Here is a 22,476-nt window from a genome sequence, read left to right as displayed (position 1 = left end):
TTTATTGTGTCGTAAATCTACTAACAATACCCATTTCAGACACAAAAGACCAACAAAACGGCGGAAACCAGCCGGAAGTCGGCGTGCCGAGCGCCCTTCCGAACAACATCGGTCCGGCGTACAACATCCAGCGGCGGGGTTCCGTCCCGTGCGACAGCTCCAACAGCAGCACCAGCGTCATCATCCGGAACAGCTTCGGCATCAAGCGACGGAGCACGAAAAAGGCCATGCGGCGGCGGTCCTCGGGTGGGGCGGAAATTCTGAGTCCCATTCTGTCGGAAGATTCCACCGCCGCCATCATTGGGGGTGCCGGTTGCAGTAGTGGTAGTGGTGCGTCCGCTTCGTCGTCTTCCGCGTGGCAACGGTTCAAACGGCGCGCGGATACGGACAATTTGCTGTCGCGGCGGCGTGGATCGCTGCCGGTCGAGGTGCTAACCATTGGATATTCCGGTAGGTGAAATTTTGAACATTTTTTTGACAGAGCTCGGCTTTTGTTTTTGCTACGTCTGCCTGACGCACAGAGTTCTTGCGTTTGACATTCTACCGAGATTCCGATCACTTGACTCATGACTGCATTCAAATGATTGCTGTCACCACACAAGCAGCACAAACAAGAAAGAGATAGGAAAAGAGAGAAAGAGCAATTGCCGTCGTGTCGCCCGGCTGTTTGAGTGTTGAGCTCGGCATTCTTTCGTGTCAACTTCGTGAGTGTCAATTGACGGTCGCAAGTTATCTAACTATTTTAAATTTTGAAAGAATCTCATTTTAAAAATTCGAGGACAAATTAAATTTACGTCTGCGTTCCATCTATACTGTACCAGTGCATGTGGACGCCGTATTTGAAGAGCTTCTCTTCGAGGGCCACCTGGGACCACCTAGTTCCACTGCCAATGCCGCATGATGGCGCTCGGGAGTGTGAGTCCTCTTGGAAGGCTGCAGTTCGCTTCCGTGGAGACCAAGACTTGTGTTGTTACTTGCTAGTTAGTCAGAGTAGGATCTGCACGCGGATGCACTCAAGTGTGCCACCGTTATTGTGTAATTGTCATTACTCTCTCGTGTGTGTGTGTGTGTATGTGTATCGGCTGTGGTGTGTATACACACTAAATGGGGCGTATGACGATTACGACGCGGTGAAGATAGAGTTGTATATGTGCCAATTGGGGCCTTACCTTGAAGTTTAGAGGAAAGGGAGCGGAAATGGAGGGGAAAACGACAGAATTTATACGACCAGTTGGGTCTCCTGTTTCCCAAAGCGAAGGGACGACCGACGAAGGCTCAACGTAGCAGACGTATATATGATGTAAGTGAAGCGTTACGGTGCTTCAGGAGCGGCTTCAGGTTGGCCCATTCCCAGGTGTAATTAGCTGTGTAAAATCTACTTGAGCGAACTGTTCAGCTAATGACGAGAAAGTGTCGTATTAGGTTCTTGAAGGTTGAGTGATTTAAAGTTCAGAATATCCATTGTAACTAGATTCCATCCAAAACAACAACATTTTTTCTGCAATTTGAGGTTATGTTCTATCGTCTTAAAACTTCAAATAATTTGTCCAATTCAAGTAATCTTAATCACGTTGCTGATTAGTACAAAAAAAAAACAATTCAGCGCTTCCACTCCAACACGAACGTCGAATCTGCCATCGTCTCCTTCTTCTGCTTAACGGCCTTCACGGTGAATCACAGCATCCGACTCCGTATAATCTCACCGGATCACACTCAACTCGGACCGATTTTGGGTCTCCGTCACGAGATAAAGTGAACCGTCGCCACGGAAACCACGGCGTTCAGGGTGGGATTTTGAGGTTATGTTTTGCTAGCAAAGACACTTAACCAAAAATAGCGTTCAAACGTCAAGCGAGGACGCAAACCATTGTTTGGAAACACATTTTAGTAACATTTAAACCCACCGTATCGCTTTCTGGAAATGTTTGTCGCAAAACCACTTCTTCTCGCAAACCTCGCCGACCATTCCTGGCGAGTTGATTTCCGTTGGCAGAGTACGGTAGTCAACAAGATGATGAATTAGATTTCCTTCCGCACTCGCTCTGATTCAATCGGAGCCCAACGCACCGCAAAGTTTAATCCGGCGGAAAATCCCGTTCTTCCCCACAAGGTTCCCGGAGCAAAACACACCTCAACATTTCGATTGGTGACCGTAAATTTAAACGACACGCGGGTTTTAAAGCAGAGACCGCGATCAATGGCCTGTCCCGTGGTCGTTGGGAAGTTGGCTGCCCTTTGACTTTCATGGATATAAAATAAAACTTTATCATAATCAGAGTTTTATCTGGGGTGAGTGCTTTGTAGAAAGCAGGGTGTCTGTATTCGTACAGTTATTAGATTTGACAAGTTTTATGTTAATTTATAATCATCGAAAAACTTGGAAAATAAATATTTCAACTAAATTTGTTTTCCAAAATTTAATAATTTATTTATACTTCCTATAAAAAATATCCGTTTTTTAAACCGAAGCTTCAATATTAACAAAAAAATATTAACAAATTATGATTCACAAGATAGAAGCAGCTTGATTTTGATCCCAAAAAAATGTTTGTGATGTACAACGGTAAAAAAGAACGATTGAAAAATATTTGCAACGGCCTTAATGCAAAAAAAAATTGACAAGATAACAATTTGTTGATGCATCAACCTTTTCTGTCAAGTAGGGCTGCGAAGTAGTTTTTTTTTAATTGATGAGCAATTCTCTGCGATTTCGGTCATTCGAATTTTTAATATTTTTTAATCCGGCTGAAACTTTTTTGGTGTTTTCGGTATGCCCAAAGAAGCCTTTTAAATCAAGACTAACATTTCAAAAGGGGGTAGTATTTAATGTTTTGCCCTTTTGAAATGTTAGTCTTGATTTAAAAAAATTGAAAATATTGTTTTCGAAAAGATCGGAAAATTTCACGAATGTTTCATATTTTAACATTGTAAATGGGACCATTAATTACTGAGATATCGACATTAGAAAATGGTGCGTTGTTTGGGTGAGACTTGGAAAACATCAATTTTCCTGTTTTTAAACCTTTGCATGGCAATATCTCAACAACTAATTTTGTCAGCTTTTCAAAAATACTTTTTTCAAAAGTAGACAAACATGGACACTAATTTAAAAAATTGAATAACTGAGGCTATTTAAAAAAAATATTCAATAATGGCTGTAACTTAAAAACAGTGCACTTTATCAAAATTTTACTCCAAGACTCTAGGACTCTAGGACTCGAATTTGCAATCCTAGATTCGATTTTACATCGAAAAATGAAGTTGAAAAATTTTTGCGACCGGTCTTTCGATTTTTTGAAAAAATCAGTATTGATTCAAAAATTCATAACTCGGTCAAAGATTTTTTGCCCATTCCGGAAATTTCTGAAAAGTTGGCCCCTAAAACATATAAGAAAATGAAAAAAAATAAAAATAGTTTTTTTTTGCAAATCAAGTTTTAGTGACAAAAAGTGAAATTAAAAATCTCCAAAAAAAATTTACCGTGTATCATTTTTTTCAGTGTATTTATACCTACAACGGGCGTGCCCCGAAATATTGTTACGTCATGTGTGGATGGTGCCTTACGAAGATAGAGGTGATGTACAAGCCAAAAGTAAATTATATATGTACAGTAAGAAGTGCAACAAGTAAAATGGCCAAAAATAAGCTTGAAATGTCCGATAATGGCGTTTCAGAAGCTCATTCATGGCCTGGACTACGATATGGAAAAGAAATTTCCGATAAATTTGTGAATAAAAAACAAATCGGCTTTCATTCAACTTTTTTTTAACATTATACCTCTTGGTAGATTGATCAAACAGCTGCAACTTTTTAACCAACCAAAATAAAATTGAAAAATGTCATGCCCAACTTTCCAAATTTTTAAACAAAAATATCACAAATAAGTTTAATACATTATTACAGTTGTGGCATTGTAAAAATATTTATAAACTTAGGCCGACGCAAATATTTTTAAAAGTTTTTGTCCCTCGGCTCTGGCCGGAGTCGGGGGGGCAAAAAATAAAAAAAATATAAATATTAAAATAACATGCCATAGTTTCAACATTTGCATGGAAAAAGTGTTTTAAAATGTATTTTACACTAGTTCAATTGTTTTGCAATAAACGTTTTCAAAAAATGTAAAATTTGACGAAAACAAAAATTTTAGCGAAAAAAAACTACAGCGATAGTAGACATCGAAAATTTTCAAAAATTCAAGAGATTTTTAAATCAACCCAAACATGCTTAAAATGATTCTAAACGCAGGGGAATTCATTTTAAATTGATTTTAACTAATTGCACTTAAATTTTCATAAAAATATTGAAGTTTTTTTGAAAAATATTTTTTTGCCCCCTGATTTTTCGGGCCAACATTGAAGGGGGGGGGGACAAAAACTTTAAATAAAATTTGTACCAGCCTTATGACATTTTTTCTAGAGTGTTACATTTTTTCTGTGATCTGAATCATCAAAAATTTATTTCAAAAATATAAAAATAGCAAAAAAACTTAAAATATTGTTATACAATCTATAGTTTACAATCGATTGGACATGGACATTCTTATTAAAATTTTAGACAGTTTCTTTCCGCTGATTTTGAACGAAGATGCTATTTTAACCCCCTCCAAAAATGTTAAATTATTTCTCAATGTTTTTATTTATGTTCTATGTTTAATGTTTTTTTTTCTTTATGTTTCAGTGCATAACTGAAACATAAAGATAAAAAACCATAACCATTCTGCAAAATATATCAACGGTTAACAAATATCAAAAACAATTCTTTAATATTAAATTAAACTAAATGTATTAAATGCACAAAAAAAAACCATCAGAATTGCTTGCTCAAATTTTAGTTAAAAAGAACATTTCGAAAACCAACAAAATGCAAACATTAGGGCTGTTCCCAAAAAAAATGGTTCAATCCTACTAAGCAAAACAATTATTTTCACTAACAAAAAAAACCTAAAAAATATGTCAAATTTCAACTATTTGTATTCGAGATCGAATAAAAAAAATCTCAAAATCGCAACATTGAGCAAACACCATGCCCCTACCGGTCACTCAAAACCCCGGGAAAACTTGTCCTGCGCGTATATCCTACCCAGTCTCTTCCCAAGCTATCTCGGGTATAAAACAGCCATAAAAAAAATCGTCCTCTGAAAGCTCACCCAATAAAGCTCAAGCATCGAGGGGCGATGGGACGCTAGCGCGAGAGAAAAGTTTGACGAATGGAAAATGTTTATGAATCAATAAATTTTCCTGCGCTGCTGCGGTTTTTTGTTCCTTCGAGGTCGACGTTCGTTCTGGGAAGTGTTGTGGGAGGATGGATGCTTTTCCTCCCAGTTGAAGGTGGAAATCTGCTTCTATGAACAGATTTACGAGCTAGATTCGAGCGAAGATCAGGCAAGTCGATAAAAGTGTTGTTTTTTTCTTTTCTTTTAAATTCTCGAAAGTTTAGAGCGCACTTGTTCGTCATGGCTTAAGTTTTCCCATTCAAAATAGGAATTCTGAGCAAATCCTTCCTCAAAAAGATATCATCTGTTCCGTGTGGAACCCAAACTATTTCCTCGTACGTGATTTCCCTCATTGTGAAGCGACTCCGGACCGTCCAGGTTCCACGAACGTGACGTGTCCAGTTGAAACCTGCCTCGTTCAAAAGGACGAGGTACGAGTACTCATTACTTGCCCACCGGCCAGCACCGCAAACAAAGTGCAACGCTAATTAATTAATTACATCACCGTCAGCGCACGGAGGGAACACACAAAACGGTCCAGTTCGTCCATATCTCCTCCGGTCCGATCTACTTTTATGCCCCGTTGCATCCGAGGAGAAGCCCTTTCGGGGTAGAGAGAGAGAGCGAAACGATGGACCTGTTCTGCTAGCCCGGATTTGTTGTCCACTGTAGGCTAGTGATGGCAATTGTAGCAAGAATCAAGTTCAATGACAATTTTAAAAATGGTCTACGTCCTCGGGAATTAATTCTCAAAAAAGAAAGAGAAACTTAAAACTTATTAATTTTTTAATGTTGCCATAGCAAACATTTTTTAAATTTGCCTTAAAAGTGTCTAAAAGTGTCTAAATTTGTTTGAAATTCAAAAATAAGTCGCTTCGAGAAGCTCAATACTTTGAATTCAAAAATGTTACACTCTGTCAGTTAAAAAATTAAAGCTGAAAACGAAGCTAAGAAAAACAAAATTGCCTTAGAAATATTCTTACAGATACCTTTTCTTCGAAAAATTCAATGCAAAAATGGTTTAAACTTTGAAAAAGCACACCATGTTTAAATCAATAATATTTCATTTAAAATTAATGTAATTTCCAATAAAATCAAATAAATTGTCAATTCACGAAAATATTTTCAATTTATTAAGTTCTCCAAAAAAATGTGATATTTTTTCACGATTTTAACAATTTACATAATAATTATTATTTATCAATATCAACAACTTTTTCGAAGAATTTTAGGCATGTTCGTGTCCATTCAATGAAAAAACATTCTGGACATTGAAATATCTTTAAAAATAAAAATAACAGAATTTAGAATGAATTGATTTTCAAAAATATATTTGATATTAAAAATTCACAAAAATTTTAAAAATTAAAATGCAAATTTGTAAACATGTTATATTTCATTGAATTTACAAATTTATCTAGCTTTGAAAATAAATTGCATTTTTAAAATCGGTCGAAGTATATAAAATTATTAAAAAAAAATAATACAGAATTTTAATATTTTTTTTCAGCATTGAAAATTTATTGAACATTGTTATTTCATTAAACATCGAAAATTAATTGAACTTTAAAATTTGTTAAATTTTAAATTTCCATGAAATTTTGTTTCTTTTTTGGTAATGTTAGGCCGTTGCAAATATTTCTTGAAGTTTATTCCAAAATATATGAGTATTGACAAAATTTTTATTTTTTGCGGAACATATTTTTTTGCATTTGAACTTCATAAAAATTCAAAACATTTTTAAAAGATGCTAAATATGATAATCAATGCAGCAAACTGCATTTTAAACTGTTTTCAGTTAATTGACTTCCATTGTCATGGAAATTTTGAAGTTTTTTGGAAAAAAAAATGTTTTGCCCCCTGATTTTTCAGACCAATTTTGAAAGGGGGGGTTGGTCGACATAAACTTTGAAAAATATTTACATCGGCCTTATTGATTTTTCAAAATATATTGATTTTTGAACATTTATTGAATTTAGTAAATTTAATAAATTCTAAAATTTTACTAAGTTTAGAAAATCTTTTGAATTAAGATTTTTTTTTTTTTTAACTTCGGCCGTTGCAAATATTTTGGGCTTGTTTAAAAATATTTTGCATTTTTATGAAATTCCAATGTACAGCACCGCAAAAAATAAAATTTTCGTCAATACTTAGATATTTTAGATACTAATGATGGCAAAACAACCCCCCCCCCTCGACTTTGTTCAGAGTTGAGGGACATAAACTTCAAAAAATATTTGCAACGGCCTTATAAAAAATATTTAATAAAGCAAACATTTTGAATTCACCAAATTTATTGAAATTCGAAAAAAAAAATAAAAAAAATCTTATCATTTTTCAAAATTATTAGAATTATGTTTTTTTTTTTAATTTAATAATTTATTAAAATTATAACAATTATGGTACTATTAAAGTTTGAAATTGAACGCATTTTTAAAAAAAAATATTTTATATTTGATAAACTAAAAACAAGTATTTTATTTTGAATTGAATTAATTTTTTTTTATTACCCGGATTTTCAAAATTTAATAAATTTTAAAAGTTCAATATGATTTCAAATTTTAATTAAAAAAAACAATATTGAATAATATTTCGAAGTTGAATAAAATTTGCAAATCTAATAAATTTTGTTATTTCAATTAATATTTAGATCCAATACAATTTTCAAAATCAGACAGATTAAAAAAAAATCATAGATTTGAACATTCCAGCAAATTTTCCAAACCCATTTTTTTAATTATCTAGAATTTTGAAATTACAAATTTAATAAATTTGCGATCAATTTCGAAAATTCAATAAATGTCTATGTTTATGAAATTTTCATTGAAATTATTTTTTAAATTTTGCTGTTACAAAATTTGGCTTTTGGGAATCTATTAAAATTTTGAAAATTTAATGATTTTTTTTTAACTCAATGATTTGTAAAAGTCTGTACAATTATTTTAATAGGTGTATAAAATTTGAGAAATCATTAAAACTTCAAAATTCAAATATTGAATGTTTATAAAATTTTCTTTGAAATTATTTTTGAAATTTTTCTCTTACAAAATTTGTATTTTTTAAATCCATTGAAATTTTCAAAAATTAAAAAAAAAATCAATGATTTTTGAAAGTCTGTGCAATTTTTTGAAGAGGTGTATTTAATTTGAGAAATTATTAAAATATAAATATTGATTTTTAAAAAAGATATTAAACTTTAAATTCAATTGAGTTTTGAAAATTTATTGATTTCTTAACATCTATTGAACTTTGTGAATCAGACACACAAAAAAATCATTTCCAGTTGTTGCCAGTTGTTTCTTTTTTTTCTATTTTCATGATTTTTTTTAGTTGTTCTGATATTTGAGAAGTAAAAGAATTATGTCACAACCATACACTATTTAAACATTTTTAAGGTGTGTTTGTCCATCCCTGCCCGTCCCGATCCCCGGAATACATGGCCTCGAAACATCACCGTATTGGCGATGAAGCTGTGTGTCATCAAAGGAAACTAATTCCGATAATTGCGTACCCGCCCACCCCCACCCACCCGAGGGAAGTCGCTCGATTTCATTTCGCTGATGACCCCCGGAAAATAGCTGATAGCGTCTCTCTGGTCTCGCTGGATGCGAATGAAAAGAAAATGCAAATCGACGGTTTTCTTGCAAAGAATAAGTTAACTTCGCAAAGTAACCTTCGGCGGAGCGCACGATCGGGCAGCCCAGATTGGATCTGGCGATTTCCATATCAAAGATGCGGCGATTTTTCTCGGGTAAACGAATAACAAAACACGGTTGAATTCTTTTATTTTTTAAGAAAACTTCATGTTTCTCAGTAAATAAATGATGGGAAACAGTCTTAATTGGAGTAATCATTGTAATTCCTAGAATTTTTAGAAATCACCTCAGCCAACCAACAAATCAATTCTCTCTACTTATTGCATAGCAGGAAATAGAAAAAAAACACCGAACATAGATTGCTACAGAAAGTTCCAGGAACAAAATATAATTTCATTTTATCCTTTTGATCAGAACAGCACAAGGTACAATTTCCCCTCCCAACTTAAATCAACTTTGAAAGTCCAGGTTAAATGCTGAAACCCCTTTGAAGATCACTCGAATCTCGAGCATTTTTTTTTTCCTAGGAGTGTCCTCCTGGCATTAACTCATTTCCCACACACACCCCCCAATTCCCCAACTTCCCCTTAATCGGTTGTCAGGAGAGAGAGAAAAAAAAAGAGTTGTGTTTTCGATTCGATTCCCCCCGATCTGTTGAGGAGAGAGCGCGCAGGAGGGTGCTTTTTCCTTTTTATTTTCGTTTGCAATTCAAAAGCCACTTCAAAATGGGAAAAACGGTCTCCTCCTGAAGTCAGGGATGACGACGCCACACTCAGCATGTAATCTGAGTTTATTAAATTCCGTCATTCGGACTGGGGACGGGCCCCGTAACTACTGATGGGTGGGAAGGGTGAGGGAAAAAAGGCTCTGAAAAGTCAACTCTTTGACTTTATTTTTCCTCATTGCTCGATGTGTGTGAGTGTTTGATAAGGAATGGCAGCACCATGCCGTTTCTTCTCCAGAGCTTGAATTAATTAAGGAATTCATAGTAAGGATATGAATAACCTGTTATTTCGAATTTCGGAAAGACTTTGACCTTGTGTTTCTGAAATCTCATATTAAAAATCTTCACATTGGATTATACGCGTCCAAAGTACTAAAGCTGCCACTACATTTCATTTTATAAAATTACATTCAAGTGATTTTTTAAAAGTTTGTTGATTTTAATAAAAAAAAAACTTATAAATTTAAATTAGATTAGTAGAAAAAAAAAACAATTTGGCAACATCCGAAAATTATTATTTTGGGTTGAGTCAAACGAGATAGGGACAAATAAACTAAACAATTTTTTCAATTCAATTCGGTTTTATTTGTGAATAATCCAAGTTACAATGAGTTCATTAAGGTATATATCAGAGTTTTGGGGTTCCTTTCAGCTGTGTTTTACATCGTAATTCAATCGAAAAAATTATTACTTATAACTATGGAATAGACAAGAGTAAGAAAAAGTTTTCAAAAAAAATAAACTAAACATTGCAAAGAAAAAAGGTAATTCTCGAAATCGAGAATTGTGTTCATGAATTTGAGAACCACGAAGGAATATACAGTCATGCCCCGGTTTTGATTCGTACAGCTGCCTCGGTTAAGCACGGCCCAGTGCTTAACTGAAGCACAGAGCTTATGGGATTTTGGCTATATGGGAGATATTGGCTTTAACGTATGAAAAATCAGGTAAACATCAAAAAATTATAGTGTTTTGGAATTGGGATGATATCAGCTATCCATTAAAATTATAATTTCATAAAAATTTTCACAAAAATACTTATTTTACCAGTATTTTGAAAATTCAATGTTTCTCGAGAAATACTCAAAATTATTGTTATTGCAATATGGGTATCAAATGATTGGAATTTTTTCATACATTTTGAATGTAATAACAACGTATTTTGAAAACACGGAAAAAACACAAAACTACGAATTTTCGAAAAAATACTCAACATTTCTGTTTTTACAATATTTTCATACATTTCGAATGTAATAAAAACATTTTTTGAAAACACCCCAAAATTTTCACAAAACTACGTATTTTTGAAAAAAATACTCAAAATTTCAGTTTTAGCATTATAGGTATCAAACGATCAAGATATTTTCATAAATTTCGAATGTGATAACAACATTTTTTTGAAAATACTCAAAATTTTCACTAAACTACGAATTTTCGAAAAAATACTCAAAATTTCAGTTTTAACAATATGGCTATCAAACGATCAGGAGTTTTTCAAAATTTCGAATGCAATAACATTTTTTTTAAATACCAAAAATTTTCACAATGCAAGCATGAAAAAATCCCGATCGTTTGATACCCATATTGTTAAACTGAAATTCTGAGTATCTTTTTCAAAAATACGTAGTTTTATGAAAATGATGAGTTTTATCAAAAAATGTTGTTATTTCATTAGAAATGTATAAAAAAAATCGTGATCGTTTGATAACCATTTTGTAAAAACTAAAATTTTGAGTATTTTTTCAAAAATACGTAGTTTTGTGAAAATTTGGGGTGTTTTCAAAAAATGTTTTTATTACATTCGAAATGTATGAAAAAATCCCGATCGTTTGATAGTCATATTGTAAAAACGGACATTTTGAGTATTTTTTCAAAAATACGTAGTTTTGTGAAAATTTTGAGTATTTTCAAAAAAATATTGTTATCACATTCGAAATTTATGAAAATATCTTGATCGTTTGATACCTATAATGCTAAAACTGAAATTTTGAGTATTTTTTTCAAAAATACGTAGTTTTGTGAAAATTTTGGGGTGTTTTCAAAAAATGTTTTTATTACATTCGAAATGTATGAAAATATTGTAAAAACAGAAATGTTGAGTATTTTTTCGAAAATTCGTAGTTTTGTGTTTTTTTCCGTGTTTTCAAAATACGTTGTTAGTATTTTCAAATAAAATGTTATTACATTCGAAATGTGTGAAAAAATCCTGATCGTTTGATAACCATATTGTAAAAACGGAAATTTGGAATATTTTTTCGAAAATACGTAGTTTTGTGAAAATTTTGAGTATTTTCATAAAAAATGTTATATTACTCGAAATGTATGAAAAAACCTGACCTTTTGATACCCATATTGTAAAAACTGAAATTTAGGGTATTTTTTCGAAAAACGTAGCTTTGTGAAAATTTTGAGTATTTAAATTTTTTTTATTAAATTCGAATTGTTTGACAAAATCCTGATCAGTTGCCTGAAATTATAACTTTAAAGGATAGCTGACATCATCCCGATTCCAAAACACCATAATATTTTTATGTTTGCATGATTTTTCATACGATTATAGCCAATGTCTCCCATATAGCCAGAATCTCATATGCTCTGTTCCTCGGTTATGCACGCCTCGGTTTTGCATCCCCCATATGCGGTGCTAAACCGAGGCATGTCTGCATTCACGTTTATAGTGCAAATGCACCATGCTCATGAATAAATTTCTTCGTGGTTCTCAAATTCATGTACACAATTCACGATTATGGGAATTGATTTTTTTTCTGTGAATTACATTCTGCCTACTGTAAAAACTTGCAGAATATTAGTGAATTTATAAAAAATACATTTCTCAAGTTTCACGCCCTTTTTGTGATCCCGAAGTAAAAAAAAATGCAAAAATAATTTGATGTGTAAACCAACAGAGCCACTTGTAGCGGTTACATTTAATTACAGTGGCTCAGACTTGAAGAAAGTACCGTGAACCGGGGTGATATTGATAAGATTTCAATTTATTTTCGGAATATTTTAAAACAGTTAAGGTTCTTCTCAAGATTATTATTTAAAAAAAAACATGTACTGGGCTAGACCAGGCGACGTCTATGCACGTTTAAGAAAAAAAAAGTTTTTTCAATAGTGTTTGAAAAAAAGTTACGTCAAATGTACCATCACTAAGGTTGCTGATATCGATTTCAAGGAAAAACTTAAGGATATTTAGTTAACTAAGTTTATATGCTTTTTAATTAAATTCCGACAAATTTTAGGTAAAATTGTCAAAACAGTCAGAATTTTGCATGACATTTATTAAAACTAGTTTTGTTCAAAAAATAATCGATTCATATTGCATTTTAAACTGAAATTTGTTCAAATAAAAATGCTTATAAATTTGGATTTTTTTTAAAGTGTGTTTAAAAAACACATGCTAATTATTATTTAGAAACTTATTTTACCTTCTCCTAATGGAAAATTTTCCAAAGAATAAGAAAATGCGTTCAGTTTTCCGATTCAAAACCATATTCATTGAAAAAATCATGACAAAATTTTATGAAAAGTTCTTCTTGTGGTTCTTTGAACACTTCTCTACCATGGTCAGTATGATGATATACTATTACGTACGTATTTAATTTGTACTCTTCATTTTGCGGAAAAATCTCAAACCTATCAAAGTCATCCCGTTTTAAGGTATCTTCAAATTACTGCCGTATGAAAGACCAAAGAGGGATGGTTGGACGCGAACAAGCAAAATCACTCACAGTGTCATCAGCGGAAGAGAATTTCTTTCCGGCAGTTACCTCCAATAATTCCGAAAAAAAAAGTCTGACCAAGCTGAAAACTGACAGAAGTCAATAGATTTATTAATTAGACAATCCTTAATAAATGTACAATCAATAAACTATTTCCCCCTTGTGACGTAGTTATGGTCCTACACTATCCACATCCAGTCTACGCCATTACAACATACAATCCACTGACCTGATTCTTCCTTTGCAATCTCTGGCTTTGATTCGGATAAAAAGGAAAATCAAAGATGAGAAAAGGTCAATGCGGATGACGAGCAAATCGAGCTCAGTAACCCCTCACAATGACTGATAGTTAGTGTGAAAAAAAAACATAAAAATATGCAGAAAGGTGAGAAGAAAAAGAAAAGATACAAGAGCATAAAAGAGACGGAGAGCAAAAGAAGAACAAATCAAAGAAGAAGAATCAGGAACAAGAAATAGTCAATGCGGATAGAAAAAAAATGCAAAAAGTCTATTCGCTTTAAAATTCAAAAATAAGTGTAATAAAATTTTTAGCAATATTTTTTGTCCCTTGATTTTCTGAAGAAATTTTCAAGAAGCTTGAAATAAATTTTTTTAAACCAAGACTAACATTTCAAAAGGGCCAAACATTCAATATTACCCTTTTAAAATGTTAGTCTTGGTTTAAAAATTTTGAAAATATTTTTTTCAAAAAGATCGGAAAATTTCACGAATGTTTCATATTTTAACATTGAAAATCGGACCATTATTTGTTGAGATATCGACATTAGAAAATGGTGTGTTGTTTGGGTGGGAATTAGAAAACATCAATTTTCCTGTTTTTAAACCTTTGCATGGCAATATCTCAGCAACTAAGGATCGTTTCAACAAAGTTCAAAATAGCAAAATATAGAGAATTTTCACAGCTTTTCAAAAATATGTTTTTCAAAAGTGGGCAAACATGTGCACTAATTTTAAAAAACGAAAAACTGCAACTATTTTCAAAAAAGTCACCTAAAAATGGATTTATTTTGAAAACGGTGCACTTTATCCAAATTTCACTCAATTACTTTTTGATTGCAAATATGATTTTACCTCGAAAAATGAAGTTGAAAAATTTTTGCGACCAATTTTTCGATTTTTTGAAAAATTAGTATTGATTCAAAAATTCATAACTCGCTCAAAGATTTTTTGCACAACCTGAAAATTTCTGAAAAGTTGGCATTTGATGTCCTCTAAAACATATAAAAAAAATTACAAATAGTGTTTTTTTGCAAACCAAGTTTTAGTGACAAAAATTTAAATAAAAAATCACCAATTTTTTTACCGTGTATCATTTTTTTTCCAGTGTAGTCCTTATCCATACCTACAACTTTGCTGAAGACACCAAATCGATCAAAAAATTCCTTCAAAAGATACAGATTTTTGAATTTTCATACATCATTTTTGTATGGCCAGCTGCCAAATTTGTATGGAAAATTATATGGACAAATTAATGATGTAAAATGGCTTCTTTGGGCATACCGAAGGCACCAAAAAAGTTTCAGTCGGATTAAAAAATACAAAAAAAATCGAATGACCGAAATCTGGGAGAACTGCTCAATAGTTCTCGTCAAAACCTACTGTAACAACTTTGCCGGAGACACCAAATCGATCGGAAATTAATCAAGACGTTACAGATATTTCAGTACTTCACGGTATGGTGGAAGCAAAATGTTTTTAAATCGAGATGACACATGGAAGATTGATTAGTAGAAAGTTGTGTTTCACCCTTCTGGTTAAGGGGATACATACATGTAGAAAATCTTTAAAAAAAATTATTACAAAAAAAATATTATATCATTTAAATTAAATAGGCCACAGAACCGTTTAAGTAACTAACTGATTCAATGTTGCTAACAATCGTAATTTGGAATAAACTAATGTCTCGAAAACCACGCAACACAATCTCGAACATTCCTTCTGCCGCTGCGCTGAGAATTGAAATCTCGACATTCATCTCGATCCTCCTGACAGCGCAGAATTCCGACTTCCCGGTCCGGAACACTTCCGAACGGATTAAAATGTGACACCGACCATGGGCAGCATCACGTCGCCGCCGCCATCGCACGGGGAAAACATTTCCCAGAAGCCTGAGGAAAAACATTCCCATTATCAATTCCACTCATCTCTTTCTCTCTCTCTCTCTCTTTCTATTCATTTGCAATTCCCACATTTTCAAGAGAAAGTTCAAGAGCAGATCCACGGGAGGGGGCAAATTGAAGGACCTTTAGAAAATAGTTGAACCAAAACCCGGAGCTAATTAAAACGTTATAATTGAGTGATTTTTTTCTCTCTCTCTCTTCTTTTTTTTTTTTGCAGGAACGTTACGTCACTAGAAAACCCAGCAGCAAGTGTGGGGGCACAGTTTTAAACCCGACCATCGTTAGCCAGCAGCAGCAAGCAGTAAACTATTTTTCAGCACAGAACAGATCAAACCGACCCCCGATGGGGGAGGCAGAAACATTAAACCAACCAACTTTGGCGCGGTCCAATGTGAAACAGTTTATCATTTCTTTTATTTAAAAAGAAAAAAGTTTGTTTTTTTTCCTGGAAATCGACAAAGAAATTTCAGAAGTATCATTCAAACCAAACATTAGCATATTGTACAAGCAGAACGAAGAGATGAAAAACCGAGTAAAAAACAACCCTTTTTGAGAAAAAAAATAGTAAACTCCGGGATCAACCCGCCATCGCAACATTTACATACACACAGCAGTAGAAATAAAATGATGATACAAAAAAAAAACAGTGCAGTGAATATGCGCGCACAGTGAAACGTGGTTTATCGAGCAAGTGCAGCGAAATTTGCGATTTTGTACAATTTGGTTTTTTTCATAAAGCGGGAATTTTTCCACTCATTTATTTATTTATTTCAGTTTGCAACCACGTTGGATGGAAGTTTCAATTTTGATGGATTATCGCACGCCATAATGGCGGCTGCTATAAAAAAGGGTAAGAGTCAAGGCACATGGAATTTACAAGGTAACGCTGACATCTTTTGACTGTCATGCAGAAAAAAACACGGGATCTGCGGAATCATAAAATGTACTTGTGTAAACATTTTGGAAAAGAAAATTGGAATGAAAAAAAAATGTTTATTTTATGGCGGCAAAAAGTTGATCTCTATTTTTTAATTAAAAAATGTATTCAATTTTTTGCATAATCTGCATCTCGGGAAGACATTTTTTATCGATTTTATGTCTAGGACAAATTTGTAGCAACCCAAAAATAAAAACTCTTAATCATTTAAAGTTGAATACCCACAATCTGGATTTTTATAAACTTGGATATGTTTTAAAGTACAAAAAGGCAACTTTTGAGCTACAGAAATGACATGATTTTTTAACGTAAAGTCAAATTTTCATACGAAAATTACCTTTGAAAAAGTGTAGCACTTGATAATTGAAGCCACTTGAAGTTCGATTTTGAGAAAACAAAATCACTTTTCACATTTTTTAAATAGTGCCCATAAATAAGAGTTTCTAAAAATATTTATTTGAAAAAAATACTCCAATAAATTCGTCTGCTCTGATGAGCAATTCTCTACTAAATCGGTCTTTTTTCGTAAATTTTAATTTTTGTAATTTTTTATCCGACTGTACTTAAGTAATTTTTGATTGCAAATTGGATTTTACATCGAAAAATGAAGTTGAAAAATTTTTGCGACCAATTTTTCGATTTTTTGAAAAAATCAGCATCGATTCAAAAATTCATAACTCGCTCAAAGATTCTTTTCACATCCTGGAAATTTCTGAAAAGTTGGCATTTTATGTCCTCTAAAACATATCAAAAAATAAAAAGAATTACAAATAGTGTTTTTTTGCAAATCAAGTTTTAGTGACAAAAAGTTAAATAAAAAATCACCAATTTTTTTTACCGTGTATCTTTTTTTTTCAGTGTAGTCCATATCCATACCTACAACTTTGCCGAAGACACCAAATCGATCAAAAAATTCCTTCAAAAGATACAGATTTTTGAATTTTCATACATCATTTTTGTATGGCCAGCTGCAAAATTTGTATGGAAAATTATATGGACAAACTAATAATACAAAATGGCTTCTTTGGGCATACCGAAGGCACCAAAAAAGTTTTAGTTGGATTAAAAAATACAACAAAAAAATCGTATGACCGAAATCTGAGAGAACTGTTCAGATCCCTTCGCTCCTGAGTTTTTTAAACTTTTATTTTTCACTTTTGTTTATTAAAATTGTTCTCATAGGTGCCAGATTAAGAACAAAATTGTGGGATTACAACCTCTTTATCTGGGTGATGAATAGAGAGAATGCGTAACGTGATTTTCGAATGATCCCACTTTGTTTACATCTACAATGTAAGAGGCTGCTCAAGAATAAGCATGACTTTTTTCTTACTGGAAAATGAGCTGTTTTTTCTAGTATTTGACATATTTTGTTGGAAAATTGTGTGTGCTTTCAAAATTTCGATCGGTTAGAAGAGGTTTTTCTTTTTTGCGGGTGACGAAGAACTGCGGCGAGAGTGTCATTCTGAGAAGTTGCCGATAAATTTCCTGGTTGATTTTAGAATCCTGCAGCTCTTTCTGGTCCAGCGAAAAAACATCGCTCGTTCTAGCGAAACTGATCCAACAAACAGAGAAGATTTTCAGTAAACCAGGTTTTCAAACGGAATCAAACAATAAAGACAACTTCTGGATGAATAAAACCGCATCGACTCCATAAACAACATCCATTCATAATTATAAAAAAATGACGATCTCGCCTGTAACTTTCTTAAGATTTCTTGACTTAAACTCTATGTCCTCAAAAGCCACACATTTTCCATTCTTGCAAAAAAAAAAAACAAACAATTTTTAATGATCGATAGCAATACTCTCTACTTTTGGCGAACAGAAAACTTTGACAGTTCAAAATTGAGGCCGTTTTGCGAACCACTATTCAGCACCCAGCTCTTTATATTTTAGAATTGAAATGGTGTTTTTTTTTTTTAATTCCGATTTCTCATATTAAAAAAAATCACTCATAAAATTTTCAGATCACTACGAAAAAAAAACATTTTTAAAAATTTTTAGGTCAAAACCTGGGAGGTGAATAGAGACGCTCAAAAACAGAAGCATTTTGAACTGTCAAAGTGGAACGATTTTACTATTCGCCAGAAGCAGCAAGTATTGTAATCGATCATTAGGGCAAATATTGTAAAAAGCAATTGTGGTTTGTTGATTTTCTTTTCCTGATAATATTTTCATTATATTTTTTAACTTACGAACATTTTGTGATTATTCTCAGAATTACTAGAAAAATCGTCATCGAGCCATTCTTCCTCCAATGAACGCACTTCCTCCTAGCTTATTCCATTTTCAGCCCCTATCCGAAGGTCGTCTTCATAAGTTGATTACATCCGAATGGTGGGCCCGTTTCCCTTTTTCTACTAGTTCTTGCTTACATTTTGTTCCAAACCGACTTCGCAAAACTTCACCCACTTCTGACGCAGTTCTTTGTCTCCAGGAATCGTGAAAGCAGATTTCAAAACAAATTATTCAAGTGCAAGGGAAAAGTCACGCTTGCGCTTGAACCATTTTCTACTCTTTAGATGTAAACAAAGAGGGATAATTCGAAAATCACGTCACGCATTCTCTCTTTTTATTCCCCTGGTCAAAACTAATATTTCAAAAGCGAGCTACCTATATTAAATTTCTGCACATTTAATTCTGTGACTCATAATGACTTTTTTTACCCTTGACAAATCGTTAAATTTTGAAAAACTAAAAATTCGTTTTTTTTTTCGATGAAAAAAATTATTTGATAAATTGGATGAAATCCGAAAACATTCAATTTTTGAACAAAGTACATATAAAGCCTGCCTTGCGTGTCATCATGATTTTGACAGCTCTAAAAGATACGCTATTTTTGACTGACCGCCCGATATGACAGCCAACATATTTCGCAGGGACTGTGACAGCTCGAGCTCGATCATTTTTTGCATCTGTGACATCGTTTGGTTACAAACATGAAAAGTTTTTGAGAAAAAATAAATAGGCAAATTTCACAGGATTTTTTGCTGTAGGGTTGTTTTAAATGCCAAATTAGATCGAAAAGCGATTTAAGAACAGTTTAAAAAACGACACTAAGAACAATTTTCGAATCAGTTCAGCATTCCTAACAAACCTTCATAAAAAAACCGGTGCAATTCGCAAAAAAAACTAGAAAAAAAAACCCGCCTTACCTTAAACAATCCATATACCTTGGCCGGGTTATGCGTTTGACGTACGTACACGCTGAAAGGAAAACAACTTAATGAGAGTGAAATTGGGTCAATAATCTTTCTTTATTGTTGCTCTGCACGAACATTCAAAGTTGCTCAGTTTTCCTTCAACCTCAGAAATGAGTAAAAAACGGAAACTGAGATGTGAGCGAATTTCACTCGGATTTCAACGAAAAATTGTAAAATTACTCAACTCTGACAGATATTGCCATTTTCGAGAAAAACGAAGAAACAACGTTTATAACAGCTGTCACGTGGTTGCACTGAAAAAAATCTGCACATTAAGTTTATTTCATTTTCCACCTAATTTAAAATTTCCATCAAGCAGAACTGTTTACGGCACAAACGCGCACTGCTCTTTTGAGAAATAAACATTCACACAAATCCACACAAACACACAGCGCTCATATACAAAACACTTTCACAAGCTTAGTAAGCTACCTATTTAGAGGAGAAGAGAATCTGGCTGGTTCCAGTCTTTAGACCTTATTTCGGAGCGCCGAGCACGAGTCGAAAAACAAGTTGATGAAAAATGGATACAGTTGAACACACTTACACAACAAAACAGACAGCTATACTTGTTTGCGATAATTTTCTTGTTATTTATTTTAGTGGTATAAGTTTGTTTATTTGTTTTTATTTACTTCACACACACATACACTTATATAAAAGCACCACAGAGAAAAGAAAAACACAAGCTAGCGTTAGGAAACCAATCTCACAGGTATTTGTAAACCCAATAGTTGTAAAGCTCTCACCAACATGCAAACAAACTTAGCTCCGTAACCCGTACTAACACACTTACACATACAACCGGTAGGGTAATTTGCCCCGACGAGGGGTCGATACAGAGCAAAAGACGAGTAAAATGAGCGGAGCAAGCAGACCACTTTATTATGGTGCACTAAATTTACACCCATACATATAAACGATACCTTTTGGAAGGCTCTTTACGAAACCCTCCATTCTTGGAGGTATTTTTTGCACAAAACTCTATTGCCCCCCCTTTCCTTCACGTACACATAAACAAACTAACCAACACATACAAGATGCACTTTATTGAGTACCACCCTTTTCACACACACAAACAACCCCCACTCCAAAACTAATTCTAAGAAACTCTAACAAGCAATGTTTGATTCTTAGTTACTTTTTGGGTACGAAACTAGCGAACAAAAAAAAACTACGTTTCACTACTAACCAATAACAACTAGAATTACTACCGCAGGATACAAATAGTAAATAAACACTAATACAATGGTAAAAAAGTAAAAAGAGTGCTCCAGTACATATACTACAACTACAAACATATAACAAAGAATTAAAAAAAACTAGATGAAAAAGAAAACAATGACAGTGTAACAATAGCAAAGCCCCCCACACACCCCCACACATCTGTAGTGCGTAGGAAACTCGAATCGTACTTGCTCAAAAACAATGTCTCTCTCTCTCTCTCTTTCCATTTCCGTGAACAATTTCCACCCCCCACAAGAAATAAAAACAAAAACAAAACTTCAAAACATTACACTCATACCAACGCAGATCAAACAAAAGATGTTGTCAAGTTAGAATTGTGCTAAAAGAAAAAAACAAAACAAACAAAGGTATAAGTATAAAACTGTGGAAAATCGATATTTAGAGGTAAAAAGCAAACAACTGCGTTAAGTATAAAAAACAACCGAACTGAAATCAAAATAAGTAAACAAAACAAAGTAAATTTACAAGTAATGGAAAAAACAAAACGTTGTAGATGAACAAAAGGAAATTTAAAAAAGTGTATTTGAAAGCAAACACAAGACAAACATGGGGCAGAAGCGAAACACAAAAACAAAACAAAAAGCGAGGTTCATTTCATACATATTTTTTGAGGTCTTATTCCAAAATTTAAAGAAGCAAAACATTAGAGCGGGCAATTTTCGGTTTCCTTTCGAATGTTTGACCATAACTTTTTAGATTTAGTGCAAATTGAAAGGGGAAATGCAAAGAGATGAAATCCAAAAAAGTAAAGCGATTTTTATTGTTATAGGCAAAATATTGGATGAATTAGGTTTTATTTAGATTAGACGAATTTTCAAAAAAAAAAAAACAAAGCAAACAAACAGAAACTAGCTAAGAACCTATCTGGTAAGTAAGCTGAAAACAAAACTGTGTAACTCGGTGTAACTGAATTTTCGAAGCAAGTACTAATGTTACAGTTGTCTGGTAAAATTTAAACAGAGAGAAAAACTCAAATACAGCAAATAAAAATAGTTGTGGGTGTAGAATAGTTTTATGGAAAAAGAAGCAAGTTTCCATCGTTAAACTGTGAAAAAAGAGAAATAATAATCGGAAATAGATATGATTCTAACGTAAAACACTGAAAACTACATAAATGATTAAATGGAAAATAAAAACAGAAGCAAAAGACTTTCGACACTATTCTTGTAATACGTATATTGGGAAAGCGTAATGGGACAAAACAAGCAACAATTTTTCTTCTAATTCTGTAAACAAAAACAAACAATTTTCAACCAGAAAAAACTAACAAAAAAACTCTTATACAATCAACTCTAACATGAATAATGTCGACTTTTCTTGCTTTAATTTTTCTAAAATGGAAAACAAACTTTACACAAAACGTTTTTACCAACAAGAGAAAAAAAAAAACAAACAATTCTAATAATGTGAGATAAAACCAACCACTTAAACATAATTTATTGAAGAAAAAAAACAAAAACAAATGAAACCTAACACAAAGAAACGCCCTTCCCCCTGTGCGTTGGTTGCTTTTTGCCAGCCGGTCTGGCGGGTCTATTGCGCAATGATGCAGTTGTTTGATTGAGTCACACAATTACCACCAAACACTACAATATCGAATCCGAGGGGGGCGACGGGGAAAGGGCGGAAGAAAAATGGAGGAGAAGAACTACAGCAGCGGCGGAAAGCAAATATCAAATTTAAGCAA

At 33.1% G+C, this 22,476-nt stretch overlaps 1 protein-coding gene across 5 annotated transcripts in view; it reads left to right on the top strand.

Moving 5' to 3' along the window:
• LOC6041095 overlaps window positions 1–15,850 on the top strand; it is a 466,221-nt gene extending 450,371 nt beyond the window's left edge. For all 5 annotated transcript variants that reach the window (XM_038263293.1, XM_038263291.1, XM_038263289.1 and 2 more), the window contains 2 exons: window positions 40–450; window positions 15,616–15,850. In XM_038263293.1, coding sequence (XP_038119221.1) covers window positions 40–450; window positions 15,616–15,632 — 428 coding nt within the window. In that variant the 3' untranslated portion in view covers window positions 15,633–15,850. The remainder of the gene's footprint in view (window positions 1–39; window positions 451–15,615) is intronic.
• The last annotated feature ends 6,626 nt before the right edge of the window (window positions 15,851–22,476 follow it).

Source organism: Culex quinquefasciatus, chromosome 3, assembly GCF_015732765.1.
Source record: "Culex quinquefasciatus strain JHB chromosome 3, VPISU_Cqui_1.0_pri_paternal, whole genome shotgun sequence".
NCBI classification, from domain to species: Eukaryota; Metazoa; Arthropoda; class Insecta; order Diptera; family Culicidae; genus Culex; species Culex quinquefasciatus.
This window is presented reverse-complemented; position numbering and strand designations above follow the sequence as displayed.